Source organism: Amphiprion ocellaris, chromosome 24, assembly GCF_022539595.1.
Source record: "Amphiprion ocellaris isolate individual 3 ecotype Okinawa chromosome 24, ASM2253959v1, whole genome shotgun sequence".
NCBI lineage: Eukaryota > Metazoa > Chordata > Actinopteri > Pomacentridae > Amphiprion > Amphiprion ocellaris.
Genome location: NC_072789.1, coordinates 5,403,149 through 5,430,929, shown reverse-complemented (window position 1 = coordinate 5,430,929; position 27,781 = coordinate 5,403,149). Strand labels below are relative to the sequence as shown.

The 27,781-nt window shown below is 40.1% G+C and overlaps 2 protein-coding genes across 6 annotated transcripts in view; one reads left to right on the top strand and one right to left on the bottom strand.

Moving 5' to 3' along the window:
- Positions 1–21,697, bottom strand: part of LOC111571705 (rho GTPase-activating protein 6) — an 82,974-nt gene extending 61,277 nt beyond the window's left edge. The window contains exon 1 of one of the 2 annotated variants that reach the window (XM_035950365.2): positions 21,023–21,697. In XM_035950365.2, the coding sequence (XP_035806258.2) occupies positions 21,023–21,499 (477 nt within the window). In that variant the 5' untranslated portion in view covers positions 21,500–21,697. The remainder of the gene's footprint in view (positions 1–21,022) is intronic. The other variant, XM_035950364.2, reaches the window with a different exon arrangement.
- The window catches only part of LOC111571708 (male-specific lethal 3 homolog), a 49,580-nt gene that overhangs the window by 14,669 nt on the left and 7,130 nt on the right, over positions 1–27,781 (top strand). Inside the window, exons 1-6 of one of the 4 annotated variants that reach the window (XM_055008397.1) lie at positions 24,481–24,689; positions 26,055–26,137; positions 26,301–26,396; positions 26,666–26,760; positions 26,846–26,943; positions 27,224–27,352. In XM_055008397.1, the coding sequence (XP_054864372.1) occupies positions 24,591–24,689; positions 26,055–26,137; positions 26,301–26,396; positions 26,666–26,760; positions 26,846–26,943; positions 27,224–27,352 (600 nt within the window). In that variant the 5' untranslated portion in view covers positions 24,481–24,590. Of the gene's footprint in view, positions 1–24,480; positions 24,690–25,147; positions 25,304–26,054; positions 26,138–26,300; positions 26,397–26,665; positions 26,761–26,845; positions 26,944–27,223; positions 27,353–27,781 lie in introns of those variants that run through there. The other 3 variants (XM_023275008.3, XM_055008398.1, XM_055008399.1) reach the window with 3 other exon arrangements.

Here is a 27,781-nt window from a genome sequence, read left to right as displayed (position 1 = left end):
GCAGCTCTTGAGCTAAATTATAGGCAATCCTAAATAACATGTAGGAGTGCTGGAGAGTTGTAGACCTTTTACAGATAAGAACTGGTTAATGTGGCTTGACCACATCGAAAATGTCTCTTGGAAAATATGCATAGTGTTGTGCTGGGATAGAAAGAGGCAGAAATAGTTGTCAGAAGGATAAAAAAAAGGCGAACTTGGGAAGGAGAAGTTAATTCTCAGCTCTTTCCTAACCTCTGCACAGCTGGCTTATCCCAGCATGAGACGTCAGTTTCATTTTTCATGGTGTATCAGAGTTACTGATTCACTACAGGGGCCATTTTGATGCGGCTCAGGCTGATATTGTTACTTTACTATCTGCTATTATGATTATTTTTTTTAGAACTGGAAGATTTCCAAGACTCATAAATGGGTACTCACAGGCTACTAGGTCCGCTCAGGTCCATGTGATGTGAATTTTTGACCAAGTGGATGAGGTTTTTTCTTTGCTTGTGTTGTATCTACTTTCAGATGTACGTCGCTTTGGATAAAGAATTATAGAATTGTATCTGCACGGAGACGATGTTTCTTAAGTAGCAGCGCACATGCATCTAATACTTGATGCTGGTCTTTCCAGCAAACAGACTGCAAATGAACAAGAAAGTAGCATAAGGCCGGTGTTATGCTAAATTCTGTGCACCCTCAAATCTGCGTCCACCACGAGGGCAGTAGCATGCATGCTAGGCAGAAGTGTGCACGTGCAGAACACAAATACACAACCTACTGCACATGTATGGAACAAGGTACGTCTGGTGAACACCAAGCAGACAGGAAAGGCCAGTGTTACACTTTCTGTATCCACAAGTGAGCGGTTCACTGGAGTATGCGTGAAATGAATTTCGTCATCTCACAAAGAGTGTCAAAGCCCACATGAATCCCTCCACAGATGGTCATCCCAACATTTGTTTCTGCTACAAAGGCAGTACAATCTATAGAAAAAAGTCCTCCTAGGGGACTCTAAGAAGGCTAGAAAGTCATATAATAGGACCAATGTTACATTTTTTGTACCTACAAGTATGTAAGGGTCCTGCTAGGGTGCATTTTATGAAAATTTCTATACAAAACTGACTCTGCAGCAACTACAAGTGCAGTAGCGCACATGCTCAGTCAGTCGTGTATGTGCAGAAGTCACAGATGACTTACTGCACACTTCCTCTAAGCAAGCACCAGCAGACTAAAAAAGTAATAATTTCCCTTTTACAAAGCTTCGTGGTGCCCATCTTAATTCTCATGTGTCTTAAGGAGGTGGACAAAACATTCGGAGTGAAAATGTTGCATCTTTGTAAAAGTAGAATTAATGGCAGAACTCTTGTATTATGTACAGTAGCAGGACATGGAGTTCTACGGCACAAAGGAAAAAAATATATCTGGCTTTAGCTAAAAAAAGACAGTCCCTGATAGTAGGATCAATCCATCTTTGGTTTTCTTTTCATCGGATTCTTGAACAATAATAAAAATCTGGAATCCCACCAGCGTCCCCCATCAAGCTTCCAGCAATCCTCCCTAAAACAGACACTTTAAACTATCGGGGTTCTCCTCCCATTATTCTTGCAGCACTTTGGAATGCACCACTTGTAAATTGTTCAGCTACTTTAACAATTTGTCCTCAGTAGAACTTGTCTACCATCAGTTTAAACATTTACTTTGTCTGATTTGGATTCAACCACTGAAACATCTAAATTTGGATGAGCGGCATAAACTCAACATTTTTATGCACACACACATCAACGCACAGGAAGGTTTTAAGTTCTGTGGAGGTGTTTAATTTCCCAGACAGTATTGTCATGTGGTTTAACATGAGCTTCAGCAGGCAGACTCGAATGTTTGTGTGTGTTTGGGTGGAGGATGAGAAGAAGAAGAAAGAAGCAAGACAGGAGGTGGGGGTGGACAGATCCATCCCATCTCGTTTTCTGTCTCAGGAATGCGGCTGGAATCCAAGCTGGACTCCCCTGTTGGCTCCACCCACACTCCCACCACCTCATATCACGCACACACACACATGCTGTGCTCGCTCAGTATGGGTCATTTTAACCATGAAGTAAGCGGCTGCCTGTTCTAACCTGTCCGGCTGATATGTAGCCTGAAGGCTTTTGTTGATGGTGCGTATATGTGTGTGTTGGTGAAGGCAGCACCTGTCCATTCCTTTAAGTTGACCTCGATAGTAAAGTAAATGGCTGCCAGGTTGTCGACCAGGATTCGGCTTTTTGTTGTAAAGCAAAATATGTCATGAAGCCATCACTTTTTTACTATTTCTTTGGCATGTATCTCGGTCAAACATGCACATAAAACAAGAAAGTACCTCTTTTGACTCTTTGATGTGCAACATGGGTCAAGACATACCTATTTTTTACTGAATATGGGTCACTTTTAACCCATGTTGTACATCAAAGGGTTAATGATTAAATAGGATACTTACATTTCTAACATGCATGTTTGAGTGCAATAGGTTCACTGTGCATTACAAGACTGAATGGTGAGAACACTTCCTGCAGGCCTGATGATGTGCAGTTTGTCTGATTAGAGCCATTCTTGAGGCTGGCATGCATTGAAAGAGCTCTTAATTTGCAATTCCAAGTAATGTTGCACTCAGGATGAAGAATACAACTCTTTTTATTCCATTTTATACACAGGTTAGTTGCTAACAGATTCCACAGCACAACTGATTACAATCCATATTTGATATTCTGTGATTGTTGAATCCTGAAACTTGCTAGTCCACTATCCATGTCCAACTCTTCTTAAATGGCATTTTTGCTTTGCTGCTTTGCATCAGTCGATACAAATCTATGATATGCCAGCCTTTCTTTTGAAAAATGACGTTCCTATGCGACAAAATTACATTTTGGAGGAAACATGAACAAAAATAGTGGAAAAAAAAACACATTAATTAGGTGTTTCCATTGCATTATATGTTTCCATTATTGGCTTTGGAGCAAATAAACTAGGCTTTATTGTGTTTTCAGGAGGCTTTGTCTGGCTTTAGTAATCAAAAGTGGTCAGTTGCTCAAAATAAAATGTAACTTTTGCCATCTACAAGAGAAAAATGGAGAGAAAACTAAGTATTTTTTTAAGCTAGCAGGTATCAGCCATTTTTCATGCTGTCTGGAGACAAAAACAATGAAAGAAGCACAAACATCTGGTCGGTCATGTGAGTTCAATGTTCGCTAAGTCAAAACTGATTCAAAAAAGTTGTTTTCAAATTCCATTACGCCCTCGAACTCTCATTGGAGACACTTTTCCATTGACTTTTTCTCATGTTATACCTAAAATATTGCATAAAAATATATTCTGGAAGTGCAGTTCATGACATAGTAGGGAACATTTCTAACTTAAAAAAGCCGTAAAATCCACGGAAGGAGGAAGGAGAGTTTGTGGTCGTTTAAGTCTGGACCCATAAAACTTGGGTTTTGTTCCATGTGGAATACTCATCTGTAGATTTGGGTTTAATTTTCACTTGCTGTATTGTTTTGATTCAGGAAAATATCTCGGTTTGGGTTAAAACATGAGCTTTCCACAACATATTTAAAGCTTCTCCTCCACTGTAATGATTGAGAATGCAGTTTAGTAGCACATGGGATTGTAACTTTGGAAAGACATAACTGGTTAGCTGGCAAAACCTGATTTTGAACAAACAGGTCATCATGAATCACTTCCAATCTCTCAATTCATCCATGACCTTAATATGTAGGACCTTTGCTGCACTTGTTGCATTTATATAGCAATACAGTGTTAAATGAAATGGAGGGGAAATAGTAATCTTCAGATGATTTAGGTTTTCTTACAGTAAAACACGACATCGGCCTACTTTCCCCAGTTTTTATGGCTTACAAGAAACTGTACTGAGACCTAAAGAGGTAACTTATTTTGCTTTGAAATCATTGCTGCTGCTAAGCTACTCAGAAATGTAAATGTTCCCTGTAAGTACCACTCTCAATCACTCCTTTGCATAACATTATGCTGCCATAATGTCAGGTTAGGTATGAAGGATGTTTAAGGTAAACGACGTCCTGCACTTATCAGCGTCTTTATTGCTATTTTCTATTCTATTTATAATTTCACTCCGACGTCCTCGTGTCTGATTTTTCCATTGCCGAGAACTCGCGCTGACTGCGTCAGAGCCTTTGAACGTATAAACTATCTCTTAATGCTTACGTTTGAGAAAGATGCTTTCTTTGTTCTCACTCCTACAGCCAGGGTCAGCAGTGGTGTTTACATCACTGAGTTGTTGCCGTGGCAACAGACGGTGCCTCGCAGTCAGAAAAGGGGAGAGAGTCTGCAGAGTTGGACTGAGAAAAATCTGTGATAAAATAAAATGAAACAAAAGGGAAGACAGGAATGGATGTTGTGCAGTTGCAGAATGCTACAAAAGCGTAATTATTAGTGAATGCGCGCTGAGATCCAACATCCCACTTAGCTGCTTTCACATCCTCTTTGACGACTGCAACCCTTATTCAGCATGGTCCATTAGCATGTCGGTATTCAGATATTAAAGTCTTTTACCACCAGCATGTACACTGAGAAGGTGTGTCCAGACTTTTGACTGGTAATGTACATAAAAGGGAGAAAAGTATTAGAAACACTCCAGCAGTTCGGTACAACAACACTGTTAACTGTGATCAATGCAAACAATGTAACTGAACTAAAACTTTTGTGAAAGTGTGAGAGTGGATTTTATGAAAGAATGGTTTGGGTTGCATTAAAATGAAGAGGTCCACCTCATGGAGTGGGCACAGACGTGTTGTCTTTTGAAATGAAAAGCATATGTCATCATTCTTTAACACAACAATGAGTTATTAAACTGACAAAAGTGTTCCTCAAGTAGAAACTAGCTGGAGATGTAACATGAATTTGATAAGATAAAAGAAATGACGACTGGACGATAAATAGGAGAATAAATAGAGCACTATATTTGGTAATAGTAATGTAGCAAACAGCAAGATAAGGGGCAGAAAAGTGAAATATTTTATAGTCTGTAAACATCACAGCTTGATAGCCAAGTGACCTGTGGTCCAACATGAGAATACATTGGTGGAAATAGATTAAATAAACTTTTCAAGACAAGCAACAGCCTCAAAAATAGTCTGAACCGCACTGCAGTGACTTACAGTATATACTAGCATCCTTCATTTCAATGTACTGTAGATTCTCAACTCCGTTCTATAAACACAGGCTACGAACCAAATCTAAACATCAATTTTGCCCAGCAAGTTTCAATAGCTGACTCCGTCCACGGTCGGGAGAAAGCAAAATGGAAAGATTTAATAACTTCATAAAGCCAAAAAGGCATGCCGGGAAACATAAAAAAAAAAAATGGAGCACAGGCTGCACACACACACCGTATGACTGCGGTAAGTCATTTCAGAGCCTATTAAATCTCCATTAACACGCAGCCTCCCTGCTAACCCGAGCTAATCCGACCCAGGTGTGTGTGCGTTTGTGAGTTTTTTGCGTCTCGTCCCTCCGCTGCCCTTCTCCGTTCTCTCGGCCTTCCTCTTTCCTCCCCTCTGCTTTCTCTCCATCTCTGGCTCTTCTCCCCGACTTCGTATCTGCGCTCCGGCGAATAAAGTCTCCTTTTCCCACGCTCTCACTTAAACCTGGCAGCTCTGCAACAGCAAAACCTCCTCCAATTAGGTCAAATTAAGGCAAATTGCAGCTCTCAGCGGGGAAACCAGACTGACACACCTCGCTGTTAGGCTCACCTACAGTCTGGGAAAGGCAGCTGTGGATTTTAACTCCTCCATCACAACAACCTATAAGGCCTCCATTGATTTTCTATACACTCAATTCTCAACATCTGACCTGCTACATCCATCTGTGTGCATTTTTCATCAATGAATCTTCATTTATGTGTTTGAAAGTGAGAAATGAAACGATAGATAAGATACGAAACTAAAAGATAAACCATCTGCTGAACAACAAAGCTGAAGCATGATGAAAATAAAATGGACAAAGTGATGAATTCGAGAGAAAAAATGAAAAGATGATATGCTTTGTCTAAGTTTCATGTCAGCCACTTGCTTTTTTTGTTTATTACAAAGCAAGCTGTTGCAGGAAACATGAAAATGCATCACTTTTAAAACTCAATCACCCATACAGAGTAGCAGAGGGAGCATTTGTTTGTTAGGAAAAGTCGATTATTTGCTTGCTTAACCCTCTGAATTCCAACCAGGTTCTGCTGTTCTACATTTTTACTCGCTGTGGGCTCATTTTTCACTGCAATATAATGTTCAGCACCTCTATGGAAACAGCACAAGCGTGGCTAGAAGTACAGAAAACTCAAAAACATCTCTTGGGCAGTATGACGACGTAACGATTCCATAAAACAGAACAAAAGCAAAACTGAAAGGTGAATTTCTTTATTTATCTTACAAAAAAATTACAATCTAGAATCAACATGGAGAACATTTTTTAAGTGTCCACATGTGTTAAGAATATTGAGAAAAAAATATGGGCTTTACATGCTACATATATTTTCCTTCTTATCTTGTTATCTTTTGGCTTCTATACGAGTCTTCTGTCAGCTCTGTCAAAACAGCCTGCAATTCAGAGCATTTCAGCCAAAAAGTCCCTGAATTTTTGTTACATGACTGTTAGTCATAGCTGAGTCACTAATTGCTTAACCATTGTGCAGAGGATAGCATAATTTTTTGCTTTTTACAGAATCTGGTTAGATCAAATAGTTACTTTTTTTTTGTGATTTTTTTTTAATCCGACCTGTAGAATAAATTGTCAGCTTAGATCAGGTTCAATTTCCCATACTAGTCTTCTAACAGCTCTGTCAAAACACAGCCTGCAACTCAGACCATTTCTGCCAAAAAAGTCCCTGAATTTTTGTTACATGACTGTTAGTCATAACTGAGTCACGAGTGGCTTAACAGTTGTGCAGAGGATAGCAGAATTTTTTTTTGCTTTTTACAAAATCTGGTTAGACCAAATGATTATTTTTTTGTGATTTTTTTAATCCGACATGTAGAATAAATCTTTATTATACAGTCTACGAGAAAAGCGTGTCATGTGAGGAGTTCAAGGACCGCTGAGGAAAGTCGAGAACCCAAAGATTCTTACCATTTTTATACTTTCTAGCAGATAAGTGGTGCAATTTTGGTGATTTATTTAAAGACAACACGCATTCCAAACCTGCCAGCAAGGTTTGGGGTTCAGAGGGTTAATTTTTATTTGACTCAAATCCAAAATCCTTCTTTTCAGCTTTTTTTTTTTTTTTTTAACTCTGATCCGAATCTAAAAAGTAGGCCAGTAATCTTTGAATCTTCTGGGGACTACTGGACCTCAAAAACTAATATGTTATACACACACACACTCACATACACACACTCCCTCACACATACGCACACATGGATGTTCTGGGAAGGTTCGCTGCAGGAGAGAATATGATCTCTGCTTGGAAGTGACGCCGTTCCCAACTAAAGCAGTACAAACACACATTGTTATGTTTGTGTGTCTGTGTGTGTGAGTGTCAGTGTGTGTGATGTGTGGGTGTTGGTGACAGTACAAACAGCTCCACTCCACTGGAGCCGTCTTATGAGAATACTAAGCAAGTGTGTAATAATAACAGTACATGCCCACATTTACCAGAAGATTTTATTGGCTAAATAGTTTTAACAGCACAAAGAAGGGGGGCTGCTCATTGGAGAATCTACGTGCAGATTGATTGGATAAGTGCTTTGAGTCCCACAACAGGTTGAGTAAGTTTGTATCTGTGTAAATAAGGTTTAAAAGTTTGAGGGGCTGTAAAGCATTCTCGTGAAGTTAACACATTTCAGGATTATATTGTTGGGTTTCTCTCCCTGTCCAATGCATTTTAAACAGTTTTATTTGGCCCCGCCGCTGTGAAATATGCTCCAACTGCAGCTGGTATCAGCCATTGTAATGTTTTTGTAAGATACTCATGACACAGAGAGGCTGAGGAGACAGATGTGCGCAGCTGTGACTGGCCACAAGGCAGCCCACCCACATTTTTACGGTGATTCATCACTCGTGCGCGTCTGTTTGTGTGTTAGAGAGTCGAGATACTGCTGAATGTTCCCCAAGTTAGGCCAAGTTCTGGGGGATTCATTAGAAGCTTACTGGTGCCCTCTGCTGGCGAAACAGCTCTTTGAATTTACTTTGTATCTGCAATAGCACAAAAGCTTTCACTTATATTTCCAACAGAATGCAGGTTGAGAGGTTAAATATCATTGGTTTAGTATTAGGTAAAACCTGAGAGCTTGCAGCTGAAGTTGAAGGCTGGAAATTTGTTCTAATTTGAGATTTTTTTTTGTGTGTTAAACCTCAGACAAGCAGAAATAACTAGGCCACACTTGATTTAATACAAACGGGTGATGCAGATGTATGTATTGCCTGTTAAATACTGCATAAATATAGTAGTAATGAGTCCCAAGAAATTGTAATTAACTGTATATGGGTCAATATATAATTGCAGGACTTCTTGTATCATAGTTGACTTTTTTTTTTTGCTGTTTTCAGACCTAAGTTTCTGTATACATCAGTAAACTATACAACATACAGATCAATGTCAATTTATAGAAAGCACATGCATTCACACTAGTCTGTGTGAATGGATTTGAATGTTAAAAGCTTTAACAACTTTTTTTCATTGGATTGTTCCATTTATGTGAAGCATCATAGTTAAAAGCCAGTTTCCCATTTGCAGTATTAACCTCTTGATGCCTATTGTCACAAATTCGCAACATACCACTTTCATTCAGACTGTTGCCGAAATAGTGTATCCATTCCCCCAATCCCGGTTTGTGCATATTCAATACGTACCTCAGAACCTTTTGCAACCACTGCTTTCTTAAAGGACCGGTCAGACTGGGAAGTAATTATTATATATCTGTTATTATTATTATTATTATTATTATTATATATCTTTTCTATGTGTAATAGATAAATTAACAGTCTCCACTTACTGTAGTATCAGCTAGAAAGCAAAAAAACACTTTTTTTTGTTGTCTGAATTTATGTTCTTGAGTACACACTCATGGCATTAACAGCTTATTTTGCTCATGATTTGTCCTCCAGGATCTTAAAAAGACCATTTGGACATGTTGACAAGGCAAAAAAGAGTCCTTCTAAAATAACAATTTAGATGCTTTTATCCTTTACACTTCTTTTACCTTTTTTAGCGTGTTTATTCCAATACTTTCTATGAGTGAAATATGTAAAATGACTTCCTAAATAAGAGAAGTGAGAGTGAAGGAGTTTGCAGGTGTGATAGATGAAAACTTGAGAGAGCAGTTTTACTCAGTGTCCACTAGATGGCATTAGAACACTGCGATGCTGATTTTCAGTGAGCTTTTCTCCAGATAATACCTTTCTGACAAGCTAATGCCTCACAAATTGAAATTTCCTCCCATTGTCACCACAAATTTTGCATCAGGAACTTGCACGGACTTTGAGAAAAACCCAGTTTGACTGCAGATCTCGATGCCCGATCCTCCACACACAGTCACACCTGCAACCAATTGGCCCTCTCCTAGGACTGGAGTGCACAGACCCATTCCTTCACTGAGCTATTTTTCTATTTATAGACACAGGACTCACACTGGGCCTAAAATGCCTGCTGTCTGTTTTGCTTGCTTACTGTCTGGCAGATTTGTGGGGGTGAAAGCAGGGGAACGGTGGGGGTTCTCCAGTTGAAACCACTTGCGGGGGCAGGAGTTGTATTGATTTGCATACTTGGATCGCGGAGGTTTGCTTTCTTTAGAGGCTGTCAGGGATGAAATGTGTTGAGTTTATGATGGATTCATTAGTAAGTATCGAATGTCAGCATGAGGGTCACTTGAGAATCTGCCTTACCATGACTTCATCTCTAAATCTTTACACCCCACTGGCCTACTGACCCTTAAAATAAACTTGTACTTGCTTTGCAGCAGCAACATGGATGTTTGTATCAGTAAATATTTCTGCTGTGGTTGCTTGCACAAGAGAATTAGAAATTACTTTTGCTCTGGAGACAGCCCCTGAGACGTTTCCAACTGATTTCAACCAATTGTTTGAGTTGACTCCCAACAGATAATGGTGACTCCCAACAGCTCGGGCCAGAAGAAGTGTGGAAAGAGCAGAAGTGATAAGATGCAGGGAAGAAGACGGCTCGCTCTGAAGTGAGCTCAGTGTTTTTGTGGGAAAAACACAAAGCAGAAAGACCGACATTTAGTGGATGCAGCTTCTTAAATTCAAAGATTAGCTTTTTACCAATGACCCTTGTTTATTTCACTGTTTTCTCGTGTTTTCTAGACCAAACTATTAATAAATGAACCATAAAAATAACAACGTTAATAAATTGTAAACTCCCTAGTAGCCTACTCTGGCTGAAAATGATGATTGTTGCTCTTGGGAACCTAAAAATGCTCAGTAAATGTCATGTCATGTTGATTTTATCCTAAGGGGGTAATAGAGGAAAAAGTCATGCAGCACTAGAAATGAAAAGATACATTCTCTTAAGATTTTGATCTCTTAAAATGAACTCTTAATTCAACATTTTTATTGTTTACAAGTAAGTTTTGATTGGTTTTGCCATAAAAGACCATCAAAAATCTTCAGATTCATAATCTAGGGGTTGTAAATATCAACACACTAACTCACAGCAACTACTTTTCGAGACACAAAGTGAGTAAAAGTGAGTGGAAACCACATAAACTGATCTTTTAAAAGGGAACTTTGTGCAGACCTTTGAAAGATGACACTGATTTAGCTGCCCTCAACTCCTCAGGCAGGATACTTCAAAGGAGCCTTCATGTCAGAGAACAAATTGCTGCATGCTTTCTGTGTAGTATTTGGAAGGGCAAAGCTGAACCTGTCCAACAAACTTGGGCCGCGATCCCAGCTTGGTTCTTGTTTCCTCAAAAGTAGAATCTGTCTGGCGTGATCTCAGCGCTTTGCTTCAGTTGCTGCATTTAGCATAAGCCGCAGATTAGAAAGAATGAGGTTTGGAAGCATGAAAGTGAGTCAATAAAGCGAAAAATGGACGGGAGTGAGCTTCTGTGAAGAAAAAATAGAACCAAGCAAATAAAGAGAGAGGGACGGGAGGAAGTTGGGGGTCACTCAGTCAGTAGCTAACCCTTTTTTCAGTCGGAGCCCCGGGGCCTCGGTGTGAAGCTCTGACCTGGAATTCCAAATAAATAATTCCCTAAACCTCCTCCGAGAACAAGACTCACGCACACACACATCAGAGAAGGGGGTGCAAGGAACCAAAATGTACAAGTTCTCCAACTCTGTGGCTTATTTAAACTGGTTTACCAAATATTTGATTTGTTTGATTAGCAGACACTTGATCAGTCTGTAATACGCACACATCCACACATGCACAAAAACATTCACAGGTATTAATTCTCTCAGCTTAGCCCCCAAAGTAGCCTAAATCCCGCATGTGCGAGCAGGAACATTCGGTTAATCCTCACCAAACACAGCACAAAACAGTTTTATTGAGTCATAAACAGGTATGCAAAGGGAGGCATGACGCTGACATGAGGTCAAACACTCCGCAGCGCATAGAGTAATTAAAATACACAGAAGAGAGAGAAAACAGGCTACCATCCTGGGTTAAATGACTTTAAACTAGCAGAAAGAGAGAAAAAACATCGCATGTGTGGGAGCCATGAGCAAGATGTTCTTGCAAGTTCCGAGCAAGGTCTCGATATTCAGATAAAATCAAAAACAAAATTGGATTTTATTCCTTTGGGCTCATTTTTTTTTCCAGCAGTGGGACAGGATATGAACATGCACTATCCTTTTGATATGACTTAGGAAGATTGATGCACACATGCACAGTTGCTGAAACATTCAACCTACATAATCCTGAGCAAAATATAAAGACGGAAAAAAGCTCTTTGTTAATTTAATATAAGATAATATTAGATATCTGCATTAATAATAAAGGTCAACTGCGGTACTAAGGCGATTTGAGGTTTGTAGCTCTCATATTGAGCCTCATACTTTGCAGAAAGTAGAGGATTATTCTGGCTGATTAAAGCTTAATGACTCATTTCAGTAGTTCTGGCCATCAGTGATTGCTGAGATCTGGAACCAGGACGGTATAGCTGCAATAAAGTTAAACTCTGCAAGAAACACAGATGAACAGACTGAAAATAAATATACCAACAGAGCTAGAGGGCAAAAAAATGTAGGGTGATCAAGCAAAGAGTGAGTATCACATCACCAGAGTTTACACTGATTGAGTTCAATACATAAGTGGGAAGTTGTAAACTTAACACACCATGGCATATGTGAGAGGATCTTATCCATGTTTCCCCTCTGGCCCATGACAAACCACATTAGAGAGGACATTAGTGGATGCAGGGGTCACTGTAATACACACATACTGGAATACACAAGGGGATGGACATTTTTGCCTTCAGACTTGAAAGTGCACAATTAGATCATCCACCCGCTGCCATAGGATTGTCTCCCACACACACACAAACACATTCATACACACCGAAAAGTAACTCAACACTGCTGCCTTTCTCACTGAAGGAGAGCTTTAATCTGCAACAGACATAGAGATTCTGGCTACGGAAATTAATGTTTACTTTTCAGACGTCTCTATTTCAAGCTGCTCTCTTTTCCTTCATTGTTGGGAAAACATCCCAAAGGAGATGTGAGATTGCTAAGCCAAAATACTGCCAAACAAACCCTGCTGTTTCATATGGTTCTTTTCAATGGAATATCATGGAAACTTGTCAAAAAAATTGCCATGTGAGGTATCATGTTCCTGTGCGCAAATGAGAGGAGGCATACAATGTTTTTTTGTCATTGTGTTTCATGGTTTTCCCTTGTTGATGGTACCGCACTTTAGCTTAACTCTGTTTTGAAATTTGCTTTAGAGTAAAATTTTACTTTTCTTAAGTAAATATACTAATACCACACGGTAAAATTTTACTCATGTATCAGTGTTTTTATTTAACAGGCTCCAACAAAAAATTGCCACAATTACCCAGAGAGCAATGCAGAAACTTCACAATGCTTATCCAATCATCAAATTGTCCAAACCTCGAAATTATTGCAATTATTCAAAGGAAAATCCTCACATTTGAATAGCTAATACTCTGACACATTGATATTTTGCTTGAAATATGACTTTTTCTATTGGATTTCAAATAAATCTACAAACAGTTTCAGTCATATTTGTAGAAATATGTAACTATGCATTGCATTTTGTAATGTCATAATAAAATCTGCATTTGTAAAGACACAAATTACTGTAGCTGTCAGTGGACTATTTACTTTGATCCTCCCCACTGCTTCTGTAAAATCTACTGCGGCACTTCTGTAACTGTAATTCTGCCATAACCCCTTATAAAGTATAAATCCAGTTAAACACTGGAGTGAGATGCTGGCTACCAATTGGCTCCTCTTCACTCCCGTTAGTTTAGTGCAAACATACTTTACTAAGCTACCACAACTACTTGGGACAATGATGTATTAGCATTATAAATCCCTCACATGAGAAACTTTAAATCGCTCGCCTTTACTTTTTATCTTCCTATCTGGTTCTCAATCCACAGTTTCATTATTGAAGGCTTAAACTTTTGCCAAAAAAAGCTTCTATCATACAAATGCAGCAAAAATGTCCATATCATTTGATGGTAAGATGTTGCTATTTCATGTTTAATATTCCTTACAGTGTTCCTCAAATGCAGATGACATTCTTGTCCATTAGTAGGATGTTTACAACCAGACTCATTAAAATTAATAAGGGCCATAATCAAACTACAGCCCCTTGCAGGCCCACATGCATACATCCAGCACTTTTCCCAGGAGAGGAAGTGTGCAAAAACATGCTGCAAAAATCACCTATACCATCACCAGGAATGTTTGGCAATGAGAAACCGTTTTTGTTCGGACCATAGTGTGCTAAAACTGTTGATTTAGGAGGACATGGCTGCAAAATTAAAGCTCATTCTGTGGCAAAATCACCTCTTTTTCTTGCACATCTCGGTATTTTCTAGCGTATCTCATCTCCAGTACCACATGAAATGCTATATAGACGATTCTAGATATCCTTTAACCCTGACTGAGAATGCCATGAGATCAGACTATGCCTTCAACAACTGTGAACAGTTCCAGAGCCTGCCACTGCGAGCCAAGAAAATCCACCTGTCTTCCATCACGGCTTCGATGTTTTGATGGAGGCTCTTGCAACAGCGTGATGACATCCTATATTTGACTCCTTGAGCCACAGCACGCTCCGTTAGCGCCGCGCTCTCGCCGCACCGATACTGTAAAAACCAACAAACTCAAGAGAAACTGCATCTCTATAGGTTTCTGAATCTTGGCTGAACTGCCTCAAGGTCGCGCGGATTTTCTTTTTAAGTGTGTATTTTTGGAACGAGCATTCCAAAAATGTCGAACCCTCGAGGTCTTGTTCCCTCCAACGCAGTCTCATCATTATGAGGGAACTTAGGGAGGAAATTAGGGAGGAAAGGCGAAATGGATAGCGGTTCGGTTCACGAGTTCAAGCCTCTATGTTTCCTAAAGCATGTCCAAGAGAAAATATGTTCAAACAGGGAATGCTGTATGTTGAGATCTGGAATATACAATATGGGCTGCTAATAAATGGATGTCTACATCAACAATACTTACTTTTTTAGTTTCATCTGGGAGTTGTTCATCTAATTAATGTCATCTAACCTGAGAGTTGATGATTGAAGATGCGGCAGCTATTCATGATGCTTTTTCTGGAATGCAACACTGTGGGGGAAATTTGTCTTTGATTATGAACGATGACTTTTTGGTGGAGTATGGACAGCCTGATCTCTTTGGAGTGCAGAGTGCTGACAGGAAAGGTATTATTTTCTTCAGTTTTCAGTCTTACAACTGCCAGAAGTTTCTCGTACAAGAATCTGTTGGTGGGTGCAACCCAAAGGTAGCAAAATTTAAGAATCCATTCCAATAGTTTATTGCAAAAAGGAGCCAAAGCTCTCCTCTTATGCTTTATTAAAGGCTTTTCCTGCATCGTTTATCCAATGCTAAAGTCATGTGTTATTGTTGTTATAAACACTCCAACATGGACTGCTTTTGCCAGAACAAAAAAATAAAATTGCTGGATCCTGGCGCGTAGCCATGACCTGTGTCAATTCCTCAGTCTGTATGGTTCAAAGCAAAAGCAATGGCAAACATGTGCAGCAGTTTATACTCGAAATGCTTCAGAAAACATGCAACACAAATGATTTTCAATTTCACATACCTCGTGGGTCACTGGGTCAAAATACAATACAGTACTGTTGCACAGGAAATTTTACCACGTAGCCAACAAACTGTCTCAAGTAGATTTAGGCTCCAACTAATAGCTGTGTTTTAATTATTAACATGAGAGAATTTTGGAAAGATTTTCACTCCATCAGTTCATGATTTTATTTTGGCATTTTAACTGCTAATTGACTGTGAACTGAAGCATCTCCTTCATTTTGTCAAGCTGACTTGACATTTTATGGGTTTTAAAGTTGTAGTTCCCTCTTGTAGCTAAATATCTTTTGATATTTTAATTGTTTAACAATTTAAATACAACACATTTTTAGCTTTTTGGGGCACCAGCTGAACGCTCTGGGCTAAAAAGGAATTTCGGAGGGAGGGACTCACATGCACAAACATACATGTGCAGACAGATCAGTTGGCAAAACAAAGAACAGAGACGCTCAGATTACAAAACACACTGAAGGAGTATGATTTATTCTCTCCTAAGGATTATTAATGGTTTTTAAGTATTCAAAAGCTTGCGTATGGTAGTTTTAGCTTTGCAAAAGCATGTATGGCTATGCGTTATTTTGCATGTGCTGTTTATAGTGATATTCATCCAACAATGTAGCACAAACGTCTCAGTGTGACTGAGCCATCCAGTTAAATCACCAGTCTAAAGCTATGGCAGCAGCTCTGTGATGCTATATTTAGGCACCATCATAGTTCAGTATGTTGGCATGCAAATATGTTCTAATTAGCACTGCAAACAACAGCTGAGGCTGTAGGGAATGTCATTAGTTTTAAGTGTTTATATTTACAAAAAGAAATTCTGGCATGATAGTGGCACAAAAGCAAAAGTCAGAGAAGCATCAAAGTTATGACGATGTACAGATCTTGACTTTTGTTGATACTGTCCTCCCATTAAAAAAATAACCCTTCTGGCTGTTTGCACGAGAGGCTTATTACATCCCATAGTTGCGTTTCAATGTGACCTACAGTGGTCTATGACAGGGGCAAAGGAGGAAGTATGGTGACGTCGTTAACAAGCCACAAAGTCCCCATGGACTCCCAGGAGGTCGGGGTTGATGGACAACAAAATTCTTGACTTTAACCCAGGAGACTCATGTTTGTTTCTCCTTTCAAAATAAGAGTCAGCATTTCTTTTAGCCATGACGATTCCAAAACATTATGTGTATGTTAATTATCTTAAACATATTCTCTATTTTAAAACAAAACACTGATTTTTGCCAAACCCTTATCAAGTCGTTCACATTCTAATGATTTGCAGAAAGATATGATGATGTGTTGATCCCATTTAGAGGGTTTGTTGGATGATATACAAGATAAGCAACCTGCAAGATATCACCAAAGTCAGATTGTTTCATCTTCTTGAGCCAATGGATGACTGTATAAAATTCCATGCTACTCTATTGTAGAGATATTTCCATCTGGGCCAGATTGGTAGACCAACTGAACAGCCAATGTGGCCACATTGAGCCATGGAGCTCACAAAGCAAAACAAAAACTAGGAAGTATTAACTGGTTAAACTTTCTCAAAGTACTTTTCTCGACTTCTTCTTGGCGTGTTCAGGACTCTGGCGTAGGTCAGCAATAGTGCATAAACACAAATCAACCTTAATAAACACTGAAGTGATGTGTTTTTTCTTCACTTCACATTCTTTTGTGATGAACCATAACAGCGATCCTGAACTTCCTTGTTTTTTTGCATCTCTGTATGCAACTAAAAAGCCAATTCCCATGTTTCCAATGTAAAGCAGCAAGCATAAAAGTCCCAATGTGAATTATCTTCTGTTATGCAAAAGAAAACAGGGATCTGACTTGTTCCCACAGTTGTGTATCATCAGTCTTTGCACACTAGCAACAGCCTTACAGTTTTTACATCTGACGTCACCTTTTATTGGGTTACTTGACTATTGCTCTTGATGGTCAGCAAGCAGACACATACTTTTCCTTTGCTTTTTCACTAACTCACTGTGTTAGCAACTCAGTCTGCAATTGTGGTCATCAATACAGGCACCACAAAAAGGCTAAAGCTTACAGCTAAAGTTCTTGAAAGCATGTTATCAATCATTTAGGGGCACTTTTATTGTGTTGGACATCTTATTTTGGAATGATTTCCATCACTTAGCCTCCCCTTTAAAGCATTAAGGGTAAGTGGGGCTAAAAATAGACTCTACTATGTCAACATTCTGGCGCCCCATAAACAACCAGGATTGAATTAGCCGACCACTGTTTCCTCCCTGAGCCTTTGTGAGCAAAGTGTTGTAAGCGAGACGGCAGCTCTGTGTAAGCTCAGCGTATGCTTCACATGCTAACATTACGAATTCCAGCGCGTCAACGTCCCAGTAAAAACCTACACTGTTTTCATACTTGTGCTATTTTGCAAGCGCATGTGTTGATACGATGTCCAACTTTAAGGCCGATCGCCCCGCAAGAACCACATCCATCCACTAGTCCCTCTGCTGCGATAACACACACACACACACGGTACTTTCCAGAGATTTTTATTTTACATCATTGTTCTTTCAACATCAACACCCCAACCGTGGAAAAAGAAGTAGCTGTTAAGCAATCATGGCCAATAAAACTGTCAGACGTTGCTTTTTGAGTAAACCATTACATCTCTACTTTGTCACTGCTTCGTCGTTCTTTCTCCCGTTGCCTCTCTGTCCACGTCTCAATCCTTAAAAAGGCATAGCACGAAACCGATGCGCACAGATTGGCCGATGCACACGCATGCACGCGCTCAGTTCTGCACATGTGAAAGATTTAAGGTGGATCTCAATCCGAACATGTGTTCGGACTTGGACTAAATATTTTCACGAGCGTACACTTAGATTTAAAACCTGTCTGTCCACTAGAATGCAGACATTGGCTCTAACCGTGTATAGTTTCATGAAACTGGGACTTAAATATAATCTAATGCCAGTTTAAGACTAGTATTTAAAGCTGGTATTAGATTAAAAAAATGGATTGAATAAATAATTGGGCCATTTTGACGTAATTTGAAGATTACTGGCTGGTTAAAGTTCCTTTTCAGTCGTTGATTGAACATCTAAATCTGTATATCAGAGGTTTTCATCATGAACATAACCCCTTCCTGCATCTTTAATTCAATTCCTTCTTGGAAAATGCATACATTTCCATAGCTCCTGCCTCTCTCTCCACCTATCCCTGCACCTCAGCACCTCTAACTCTGCTCAAACACTGCAAAACTACTTTATGCTCCACAATGGACAGTATATTAGACATACATCTTTGAATCAGATACTAATTCTGAAGAGAAATACTGATGCAGAAAGCCCCAACCTGTAAGTTTACCAGATTGGTTCCTTTTGTTTGTTACATATCGAACCCTGGAAGTCAGAAATTGTGTTTATAAGTCATTGGTACACTGCAGTTTCAAGGTGGAATTGCGAAAGCTTGGATTCGGCTGCTTATTTTGCTCATATTGTGTCTTTTAGCATATAAAAAAAAAACATGTCAATCATGTCTGCAAACACATCGGCAGACCTTAAATAGCACATTAAGTGTACGTTAAGTCTAAAATTAGCATAGGACTTTGTAAAACAGGTGCTGAGTACAGCCAGTGTGTGTTACAATATTGAGTTCTGCTCATCCTGTGAATACACTTGTCTGCAGCTTTATCATGTCTGGCAAAAATAGCCCTGATGATGTCAGGGTTATCAAATTTTTAACAGCAAGCCTGTGTTACAAAATGGAAACATGGATTTTAAAAAACACAGGCACTATCTAGCTGCATTATGGGGAATGTAGGATGCAATGTTTTGGAACTTTGTTCACTCTAGAGACAAACAAATCAGGATTATCTTGGCCTTTTGCTGCTTTAATTTTGATTGTAAAGGATTTTATTGTAAATGGATAGAAAATCTGGTTTTATGTGGGAGAGTTAATATCATTTTGAAGTTTCTAAGGGTGTTTTAGAGTCATTTGCTGAGCAGAAATGATCAAGTGTCCACAATTTATTTAGTTTTTTGATCAAAGAGAAATGGCGAGAAGATATGACTGAAGACTGGCCAATGATTCTTTGGCAATTTGGAGCATTACAGCTCAAAACAATGCTAAACTATATCTTACATCTCATGTTAGTTGCCACAGGAGATGATGTTCTTTTTTTAAAACCACACAAAACAAATAGATTATGTCAATTTCAACTTTTCATTTCACCTACTATTTCTCTATCTCACTTGGATTTGCAATAAAACACTATATTCTACTCAAATCTGATATATATTCCCAACTTAAAGCTTTTGTTTACGCTCAATTTCAAGATTCGACTTCACACCCAACAGTGTGTGATACATCCCAGCAGACACGCAACCCTTTCTGCCTCGGTATTTTTACAAACACTCCGAGGTGCAATAACTTCACGGTCCAGATTGTGCTAATGACTCCATTCTGATGGCCTCATGCTAGCCCTCGGTGGGCCATATCAGGGGGGAAAAAAGGCATGGAAAATAAAGTTACAGCGGTGGGAAACTCTGCTGAGCTCCTAGACATCTCAGAGAGGAGGAGAGGAAGGAAAAGTGAGTGTGGATGCGTGTGTGTGAAAGAGAAAGAGAGGAAAAACAACAAGAAAAGAAGCGAAACAGAGATCGGAGCTGGAGCTGTTCCTTGTAATAGGAAATGATGGGAGAGCTGTTTGAGGGCCGCGTGGTTTTGACCCTGTGACCGCTCGCAGTCGTGAGAACCGAGTCCCCGGCCATGTGTCCTTAAGACCCTCACATCATCACACGCTGCTGCACGTACACACACACACTTGCGCTTAAAATACAAGCAAAACTCAGCCGAGAAAAAGAGGCTAAGTCCTCAAAAGAAGCTGGAAAATTATCATACCTTTCCACCAGTGTATGTGGACTCGTGCCAACTATGCAGCCTATAAAGAGCCCCCCCCCCCCACCTCACTTTAAATAAGTCTCCCAAGTATGTTTTGGTAAGGATTTCAATCCCCGCTTGCCTCTTATTCACACTCAGTTTGAAGTCTATAAGAAGACAAAAGCCCAACTAACCCAATGATGACAACAGTGGGAGGGAAGAACTGTCTGCACTTCATTGCACCTTTTGTTGGAATTATTTAATCCTTAAAAGCTCCATAGGGTTTGCTTTGGCTTTCCCAGAAGTGCTTTTGTACAAGGTGTGACTCTCACAAGGACGGAAAACAGAACAATCCAGGTGGGAGAGGTGAAAGTTGCTTGCTACCCCCTCCCCAAGTGAGTTACCCATGTGCCCTTGGGCCAGACTTAGACACACTTTTGCACTCACTGGTTTGAAAACTGTGCTGCTTTCAGCTGCAGACAGGTCAACGCTCCCCTCTTCTGAACCCATAAATCTTCCGCATCTCCACACTTGGGGTCATGACTCAGTACACAGTCAGATTTTAGATACACTGGTGACTTTTTGGGTCCAAGTACTGAAAGTGTGGTTGTGATTTTTGGCTTAACGGGGAAGAAACATGTCAGCTGATGTGTGTTTTGGCACACAGTGGATTTGCCCTGCTTCTTGTAGAAATAAACATGATAAAGTCAGCTGATTTGTTATATATTTTTTGATTGTTCCCAGAGCTGTGTGGAGCGTAATTCAAATGAGAAATTCGATTTAATTAACAGACATGCGGCATCATAAATGAGCGGAATGGGCAGAAAAGCGCACGATTTTGCTAATTTACGCAAAAAAAAAAGTGCTTGGAAATTGATAGTAGTGCAGCCACAGAGGACAAAAAGTTATTGTACTGCTTTAGAAACTTTACCTCTGATTTCCACACAACGTAAGCGTGAGAGCTGGACGGCTGCGCTTTCCTCTGAAGCCACCTCCGTGGAGAGAAGAGCGTGCCGGTGCTCCCGGACGGCGCTGCGCCGGCTCCCCTCACCATAAACGGTAAATCCCCGGCGGTATTCCTTTTGGCACGCTTCACGATGTCATAGTCAAAGTGGAAGTTGGAGGATGGAGAAACATCCAGAGGGATGGAAGGAGAGGAGATGGAGGGGGTTATGGGTTCCTTGAGGGTCGGAATCTTCGTGCGTAAAGCCGGTTTCACAGCCAAGCGCTCCGGAGACGCACCTGCGTCTCCAGAAAACCCACTTACTCCATCGGTCCCGGTGCCGCAGTGTCTTATGATAGCAGGGTCCAGGCTGCGGGTTTGGCGTAGCCTCCGTTTGGTGATGGCTTTGGAGGCAGGAGATGAGCAGGAGAAGACGCTGTTGAGAAGTCCTTGAGCGGCTGACATGTCTCCTTATTTTTCACATCAGCGCTGCTCACAAAACGTCTTTCTGAAAAGCTGCTCGGCAATTAAAAGAGTTCAGTGTCGCCCCATTAACGGGAAACTCCAAGCATGAGGCGATGAAGAGCTCGGAAAGTGGTGCATTTGGCTGCGTAAAGTGGAGAAGGTGCAAGTCTTCCTCTGCACGCCGATCATTCCTATACTGCTGTGGAGCCAGGAGACAGTGTGAGAGTGTGCAAGCAAGTGTGTTTAGGGGGTGGGGTTCCAAAAAACTTGAGGTGAATGCCTACACAATTTATTTTTGCTTAATAACCAACATTTAAACTTTTTTTGTAACTCTTTGACTGTAGGGTTTATGTTGACTAATCAGTGTTTGATCTCTGACTTCTCCAACCAAAGTCCACTCAAAAAAGCATCAATTTAAGCTCATTCATTCCCCCCAAATACTTCCAATTCTTTAACTTCTGCAGGTCCTACAAGTAGACTGAGTTTCTGTAATTGGTAAGCACATTTCATAAGGGTAATTAGGCAAGGACAGACAGTAATCAGACTGGCAGAAGGTCATGCATAGAGGCAGACATGATTTAACTCGGGATGAAAATAAGGGTATTAATCCTCATCTACTATTAATCCACCTCGCTGTCTGGGAATAATAGGCCTATCAGTGAGGCCTGCTGTGCGCTATTATTAGCCAAACAATAAGTGAGCCATAGGATTAATCGCCCAAGCTTTTCTTTATACACCTGTGCATGAAGCCAGACATTTGTTTACACAGATGCTCATAGAGTAGTTCAGTATTTTTAGGATATTAGGATGGCTGTGTGTGTGTGAGAAACCCTGAGACAAAGAGCGAGAGAGAGAGAGCAGGAGCATGTGTGGGCCCAGTGTGTGAAAGTATGGGAAAAATGAAAAGAGACAGCAGGAGTCTGGAGAGAGGGTGCCGGGCTGGCTGATAAAGGAGCTTATGAAGCTGCGCCGCATGACACACTCACACAGATACACACAAACACAGCATGACACGACACTGATAACAGCTGAGATAGATCTGACCCTTCTAAAAACAGGCCGAGGGGGGGACAAGAGTGAAAACACAGAAGCCGCAATTGGGAGAGAGCTTTGTGTTTTGCATTAGACTGTATAAGAAATGAAGCCAGGAACTGTGTCCATATTGTTTCAGTTGGGGAGGAAGCCAAAAATAACAGCAATATATGCATCATTGAGAGTATAATATTCGACCTAAATGTTCCCATAAACCACAGCATCCCGTTTTATTTTGCTGCCTTCAAGCTCCTCACTCGGGTTACCCTTGTGGAAAACATTTAATGTGAAAGTCATTTGACGTGACTGTCAAAATATATCAGACATGTTCAGGGTCAAAGGGAAGGAGAGTAAATCAGCAGGGCTACACTTGAACCAGTCATGTACAGTGTTATATAGACGCTGTCCATATTTGGTGTACAATAGTAGAGCAGAGCTGCCTGAAACCATTTTCTGCACACACAAAAAGTAACTATATTCATAGATCAATGTGCATTTCATTGTGCAGGGTTGTTCTACAGACAGAAATGAAAAGGTTAGAAGGTCAAGAACAAAAGAAATCAAATTACTCCAGGGCCCACATGTGAAATATGAAATACAACAGACAAGCGAGTGACACAGTGTCTATTATTATCTGCTCAGTACAATTAACTTTAACCCATTTATGATAAAAACAGAAATATTTGTCCAGATCTATTACTCCTACACATGAATCAGATCTGCTGAACTGATCAAATTCTCAGATTGGAAAAATAATCGAATAGCACACAGTTTGTACCCCAGAGCGACGTCCAGCTGTGGAATTCACATGTTCCATGGCTGCACATGTAAACATCCCCAAACTGTAGTACGCACTTAAGAGACACCACATTGTTCCAATACAAGAAGATTAGATTATTGAGACATGGTGAATTTTCTTTTGCTGTGTTTTGCCTCAAGGAAAAAGGCCAAAAACATGTTTTGCACATCTGGGCTATAGGATGAATGATACCCACTTTATTTGCAAGCATAGTGTGGTTTAATCTGAGAATATGATCGGCAGAGTTGTGGTTGCGGCTGTTTGTAATGGGGCAATTTATTTCCCATAGGTTATTAATGATAATATCATGTCATCGATGCCTAAAGGAAGGTGAAATTGGATCATTCTATGAGTTTTTTTTTTCATATGGATGTGGACATTATAAAGATGGTGGTATAAAAAAATAGCATGAGTTAAATTGGATACCTACAAAAATCTATTTTACTCTTATATGTGTCTGCACAAAAAAAATGTGTCAATTGGAATCAACTATATTCGAATTTGAATTGTTCTGCTTAAATAATTCTAATAAAAATTCTAATATAGAAGACATGGTTTGAATTTATTAGATTGGGGGTGAATTCTGCTAAACTTGAAACTGAATGTAATGTTTTGAAACTGTATTTAATTTCTCTGAAACTGCATTTGACCCTCGCTGAAAACTTAACTCTCTGTGTTCAGTTTTAATGATTCAATTTCAGTTTCGAGTGGCATATATTTGTGCTCATACATGCAATCCACACAGATTTACTACAGTTTTCATTGGTATTCAGGAATCTATAATTATATACTGACATCTGGTGGCCAGCTTTTAAAATTACACACTAATACGGTGTCCGAGAAAGAGCATTTCGACTGATTAAAGTGCGCTTTTCATGCTGCCTTCACTGTTATCTGAAATATTGAGGTATAATTTTTGCAACCATGATAATTCACAGGATAAAAAAAATACGTACATGATACTAATTTTCAAGTTACGATTTGTAATAAATACGTAAGGTATAATGAGGTTTCTATTCTACCAATTAATCCACTGGGTGCGCAGTTTCGACTGTGCATAGGCGACCCGCAGTGCGGACGTGTGTAACGTACGAGGAGCTCTTGAAAGCAGCACAGGAGCGTTGCAGATATCCCACAACAGCGCCATCTTTCCATAGTGTGTTTTGGTGGGAGATCCCGTCACAGCAACGGCAAGGAAAGGGTTAAGGAGCGTATAAGGGTCGGATCGATGCCTCCTCTTCCACACGTCGCCATGAACAAATGAATTCGCGGGGAATTAAATATCAATTTCACAAAGGAGAACGAGTCCTGTGCTTTGAACCCGACCCCACCAAGGCTAAAGTGTTGTATGACGCTAAGGTAACGGTTTCTACACGCTAATGTCGCCTTGCGGTTCTTCGACTTTGCACAAACCGATAATTGATACAGAAACTGGTTTTCTACAAGGAGTGGGGCTATGAATGACTGGGGGGTCGACTTAGGCCACACACAAGTAACGTTAGCTGCAAAATAAACGGCGTTCCGTGAATTTGCCGCATGGTTTCCGGGTGCGTTTGTTTACACGTTTGTCACAGTCGGATGTTATTAAAACAGTAAACGCAACTTTGGTATTTTGTAACATTAGCAACTTGTTTATTTCAAAGGAGTCTGCTTGCAGCCAAAACAATCGCTAATGTATTTAGTAATATCATTTAACTTCACTTTAGAAGGCCTTTGTAGAATAGCTTGTTGATACAGCTGTATCGCTACTTCCCAAAACAATTTAATGTTTACCATAACAAACAAACGCACCAAAAAATCAGCCATGCTAACTTGCACAAAGCTAACCGGTGCAAAGTTAGTGCTGTCTTGCTATTTCAGTGCTGTTGTTTGCTTGCAGAGAAGTTAATGTTACCCACTTTAAAGCAGGCTAGAATGCTCAACCCTAACTGGAGTGTTGTTTTATTGTTTTTATGGTTGTTCTCACAAACTGGGTAGGTAGCTAGCTAACGCTTGTCTTTTGCTAACCTAGGCTAGCTAGCGGTTAGCATGAACAACTGTGAAACTGTATGTTAATGGTTGCTGTGGTGTTCGCTCAGTTATTGCACTTCAGCAACCATACTATTGTGCAATGTGCCAATTTACTACTATAAGTCCAGCATTCATTTATTTGCATCGAAATACGGCTACTTGACTGATCGTAAACATCATTTCTTCCAAACAAATCTGTTAGCATCATGTTAGTTTTATAGCCGGGCCATTTAATACCTTATTATGACCAGGACCTTAACTATGGTGTGTTTTTTTTTTTTTGTTTGTTTTGTTAAATGAGCTATATTTCACATGTTGTAGAGTTAGCATGATACGTCATTAGCTTGACACTCACTGCTAATGACTGAATTGACATTTCATTTCCACTGGAACCAAATTCAGTGTTGCATGTGTCAAATTTGACTGTAGCCCTTTTCAGATACAAACTCCTTTCTGGTAATTTACACCAACTGAACAAGTTGGCTTCATGTCTGGATGAACACCCTGCACTCTTTCGGATTTTCTGCACACAAGTAACAGCATTCTAAGGTGTGTGAAGGGATATAGTGAAGGTTTTTCCCATATTTCACCACCGATGAAGCAAACAATGTTCTGAATCCTGTGTCTGAAAAGTGCTTATTGCAGTACTGCCTTCAGCTGAGGTGAGAGTAGATTTTTAGCAAGACTACTTACTCTTGTCTGTTCATGTCACAGGTCCTCGATGTCCTGATAGGTACAGATGAACATGGAAGACGAATCCCAAAGTACCTGATTCACTTCAATGGTTGGAACAGAAGGTAAAACATGAATTTGTTTGCTCTGATAAAGTATAGATTAACACACGGTGACTGTCATCTGGATAGTGATCAGTGTAGGGTTTAAAGTTGCAAAATGTCCTGGTCATCAACTTGGTAAGCTGTGTTTTTATTATTATTTTTGATGTCTTTTTATTTTGTCCAGCTGGGATCGTTGGGCTGCCGAGGATCATGTCCTAAGGGACACAGAGGAAAACCGTAAATTGCAACGTAAACTGGCTCGCAAAGCTCTAGGTCGCATGTAAGTTGATGGGATCATCATAATTCCAGATGGTTACTGTCAGACTGTGTACTCTGATGATTTGACTGTTAAAAAGAGCTGTCAAAAATTTCAAATTGGAAAAATGCTGTCAACAAACATTCATGAAACCTGTATCTTAAAAGTCCAGTATGCTGTATGTCATTGCTTGTAAGTTTTGGATTTGACCTTTCCATATTTTTTGTTCTAACTATAGACAAGACTGATACAGTTAGCGTGTGCTCTTTTCTTTCTACTTTTTTCGGTGGCAGGAAGAGAAAGGGATGGGCGAAGAGGCGTCGTCGTCAGTCTGGTACTAAATCTTCTCTGAAGACTCTCCCTAAGGAGGACGACAGTGATGACGCGTGTGAGAAATCTCTCTGCATCTTCGTCCTCTGCTCTCAGTCTCCCTGAGCAATCATATTTAGCCCTGTGTATGTTTCTGTCTCTAGGTTTGATTTCCACTTCAGAGAGCAGCGACGGGGACGATTCTGACCCTGAATCTTCAAATAGTGGGGAAAGCGCCTTCTCTGAGGATATCAACAAAATGGTAAAGTGGATCAATTTTGTGTCAAGGGCATATGAAGACCAAAATTTATCTTTGTGGGCCTTCGGTTGATGTTGTTGTTTGGAAAATCTGCAGTTAGTACTATAGAAATTGACATTCATTGCTTTTCCCTTGTAATGTCTACGTGTTTTAAGCTGTGACCTTGAACGTACAAGATACTGTTTTTTTGCTGTTTGCAAATGCCTGAAATATTCAAAAAAGTCATACTGTACTTCCCCATAGTTTCTACATGATACGTACCTATGTCTTCTCTTTGTTTCAGAGGGTTGAGCCAGATGTTAATGTGAAAAGGGAAAGTGAGGAGAAGATTGTCCATGTTGACATTAGCATCCCTGATGTTCTCAAGAAGAAATTGGAAGATGACTGTTTCTACATCAACAAGAGGAAGAAGGTACTTGCAGCATAGTGTTGGAAATTATCTACAGTGGTGGAAAAAAAGTTTTCGGACGCCCCATGCATTTGTGAAATGTTGCATTAAGAATCACACTTAGGTCTTCAAGTGCAATTTCTTTTCGTACTGTCAAGAAGCCCCTGATCAGTGAGAGACAGAGGTTAGCCTGGCGTCATCGGGCCCAAGCACACAAGAACTGGACAGCCAGGAACTGGAAGAAGTTTCTGTGGCCAGATGAGTTCAGTTTCCAGCTTTATCTTCCTCCTGCTAATGTGAGGGTATGCAGAAGGCCAGGCAAAGTGTTATGTCCAGGATGGTGGAGGCAGTGTCATGGTTTAGGGATGCATGAGTGCAGCTGGTGTTGGTCATCTCACTGTCTGTGAAGGCACACTGAACTCTGCCAAGTATTGTTGCCTTCTCGAAACCCAC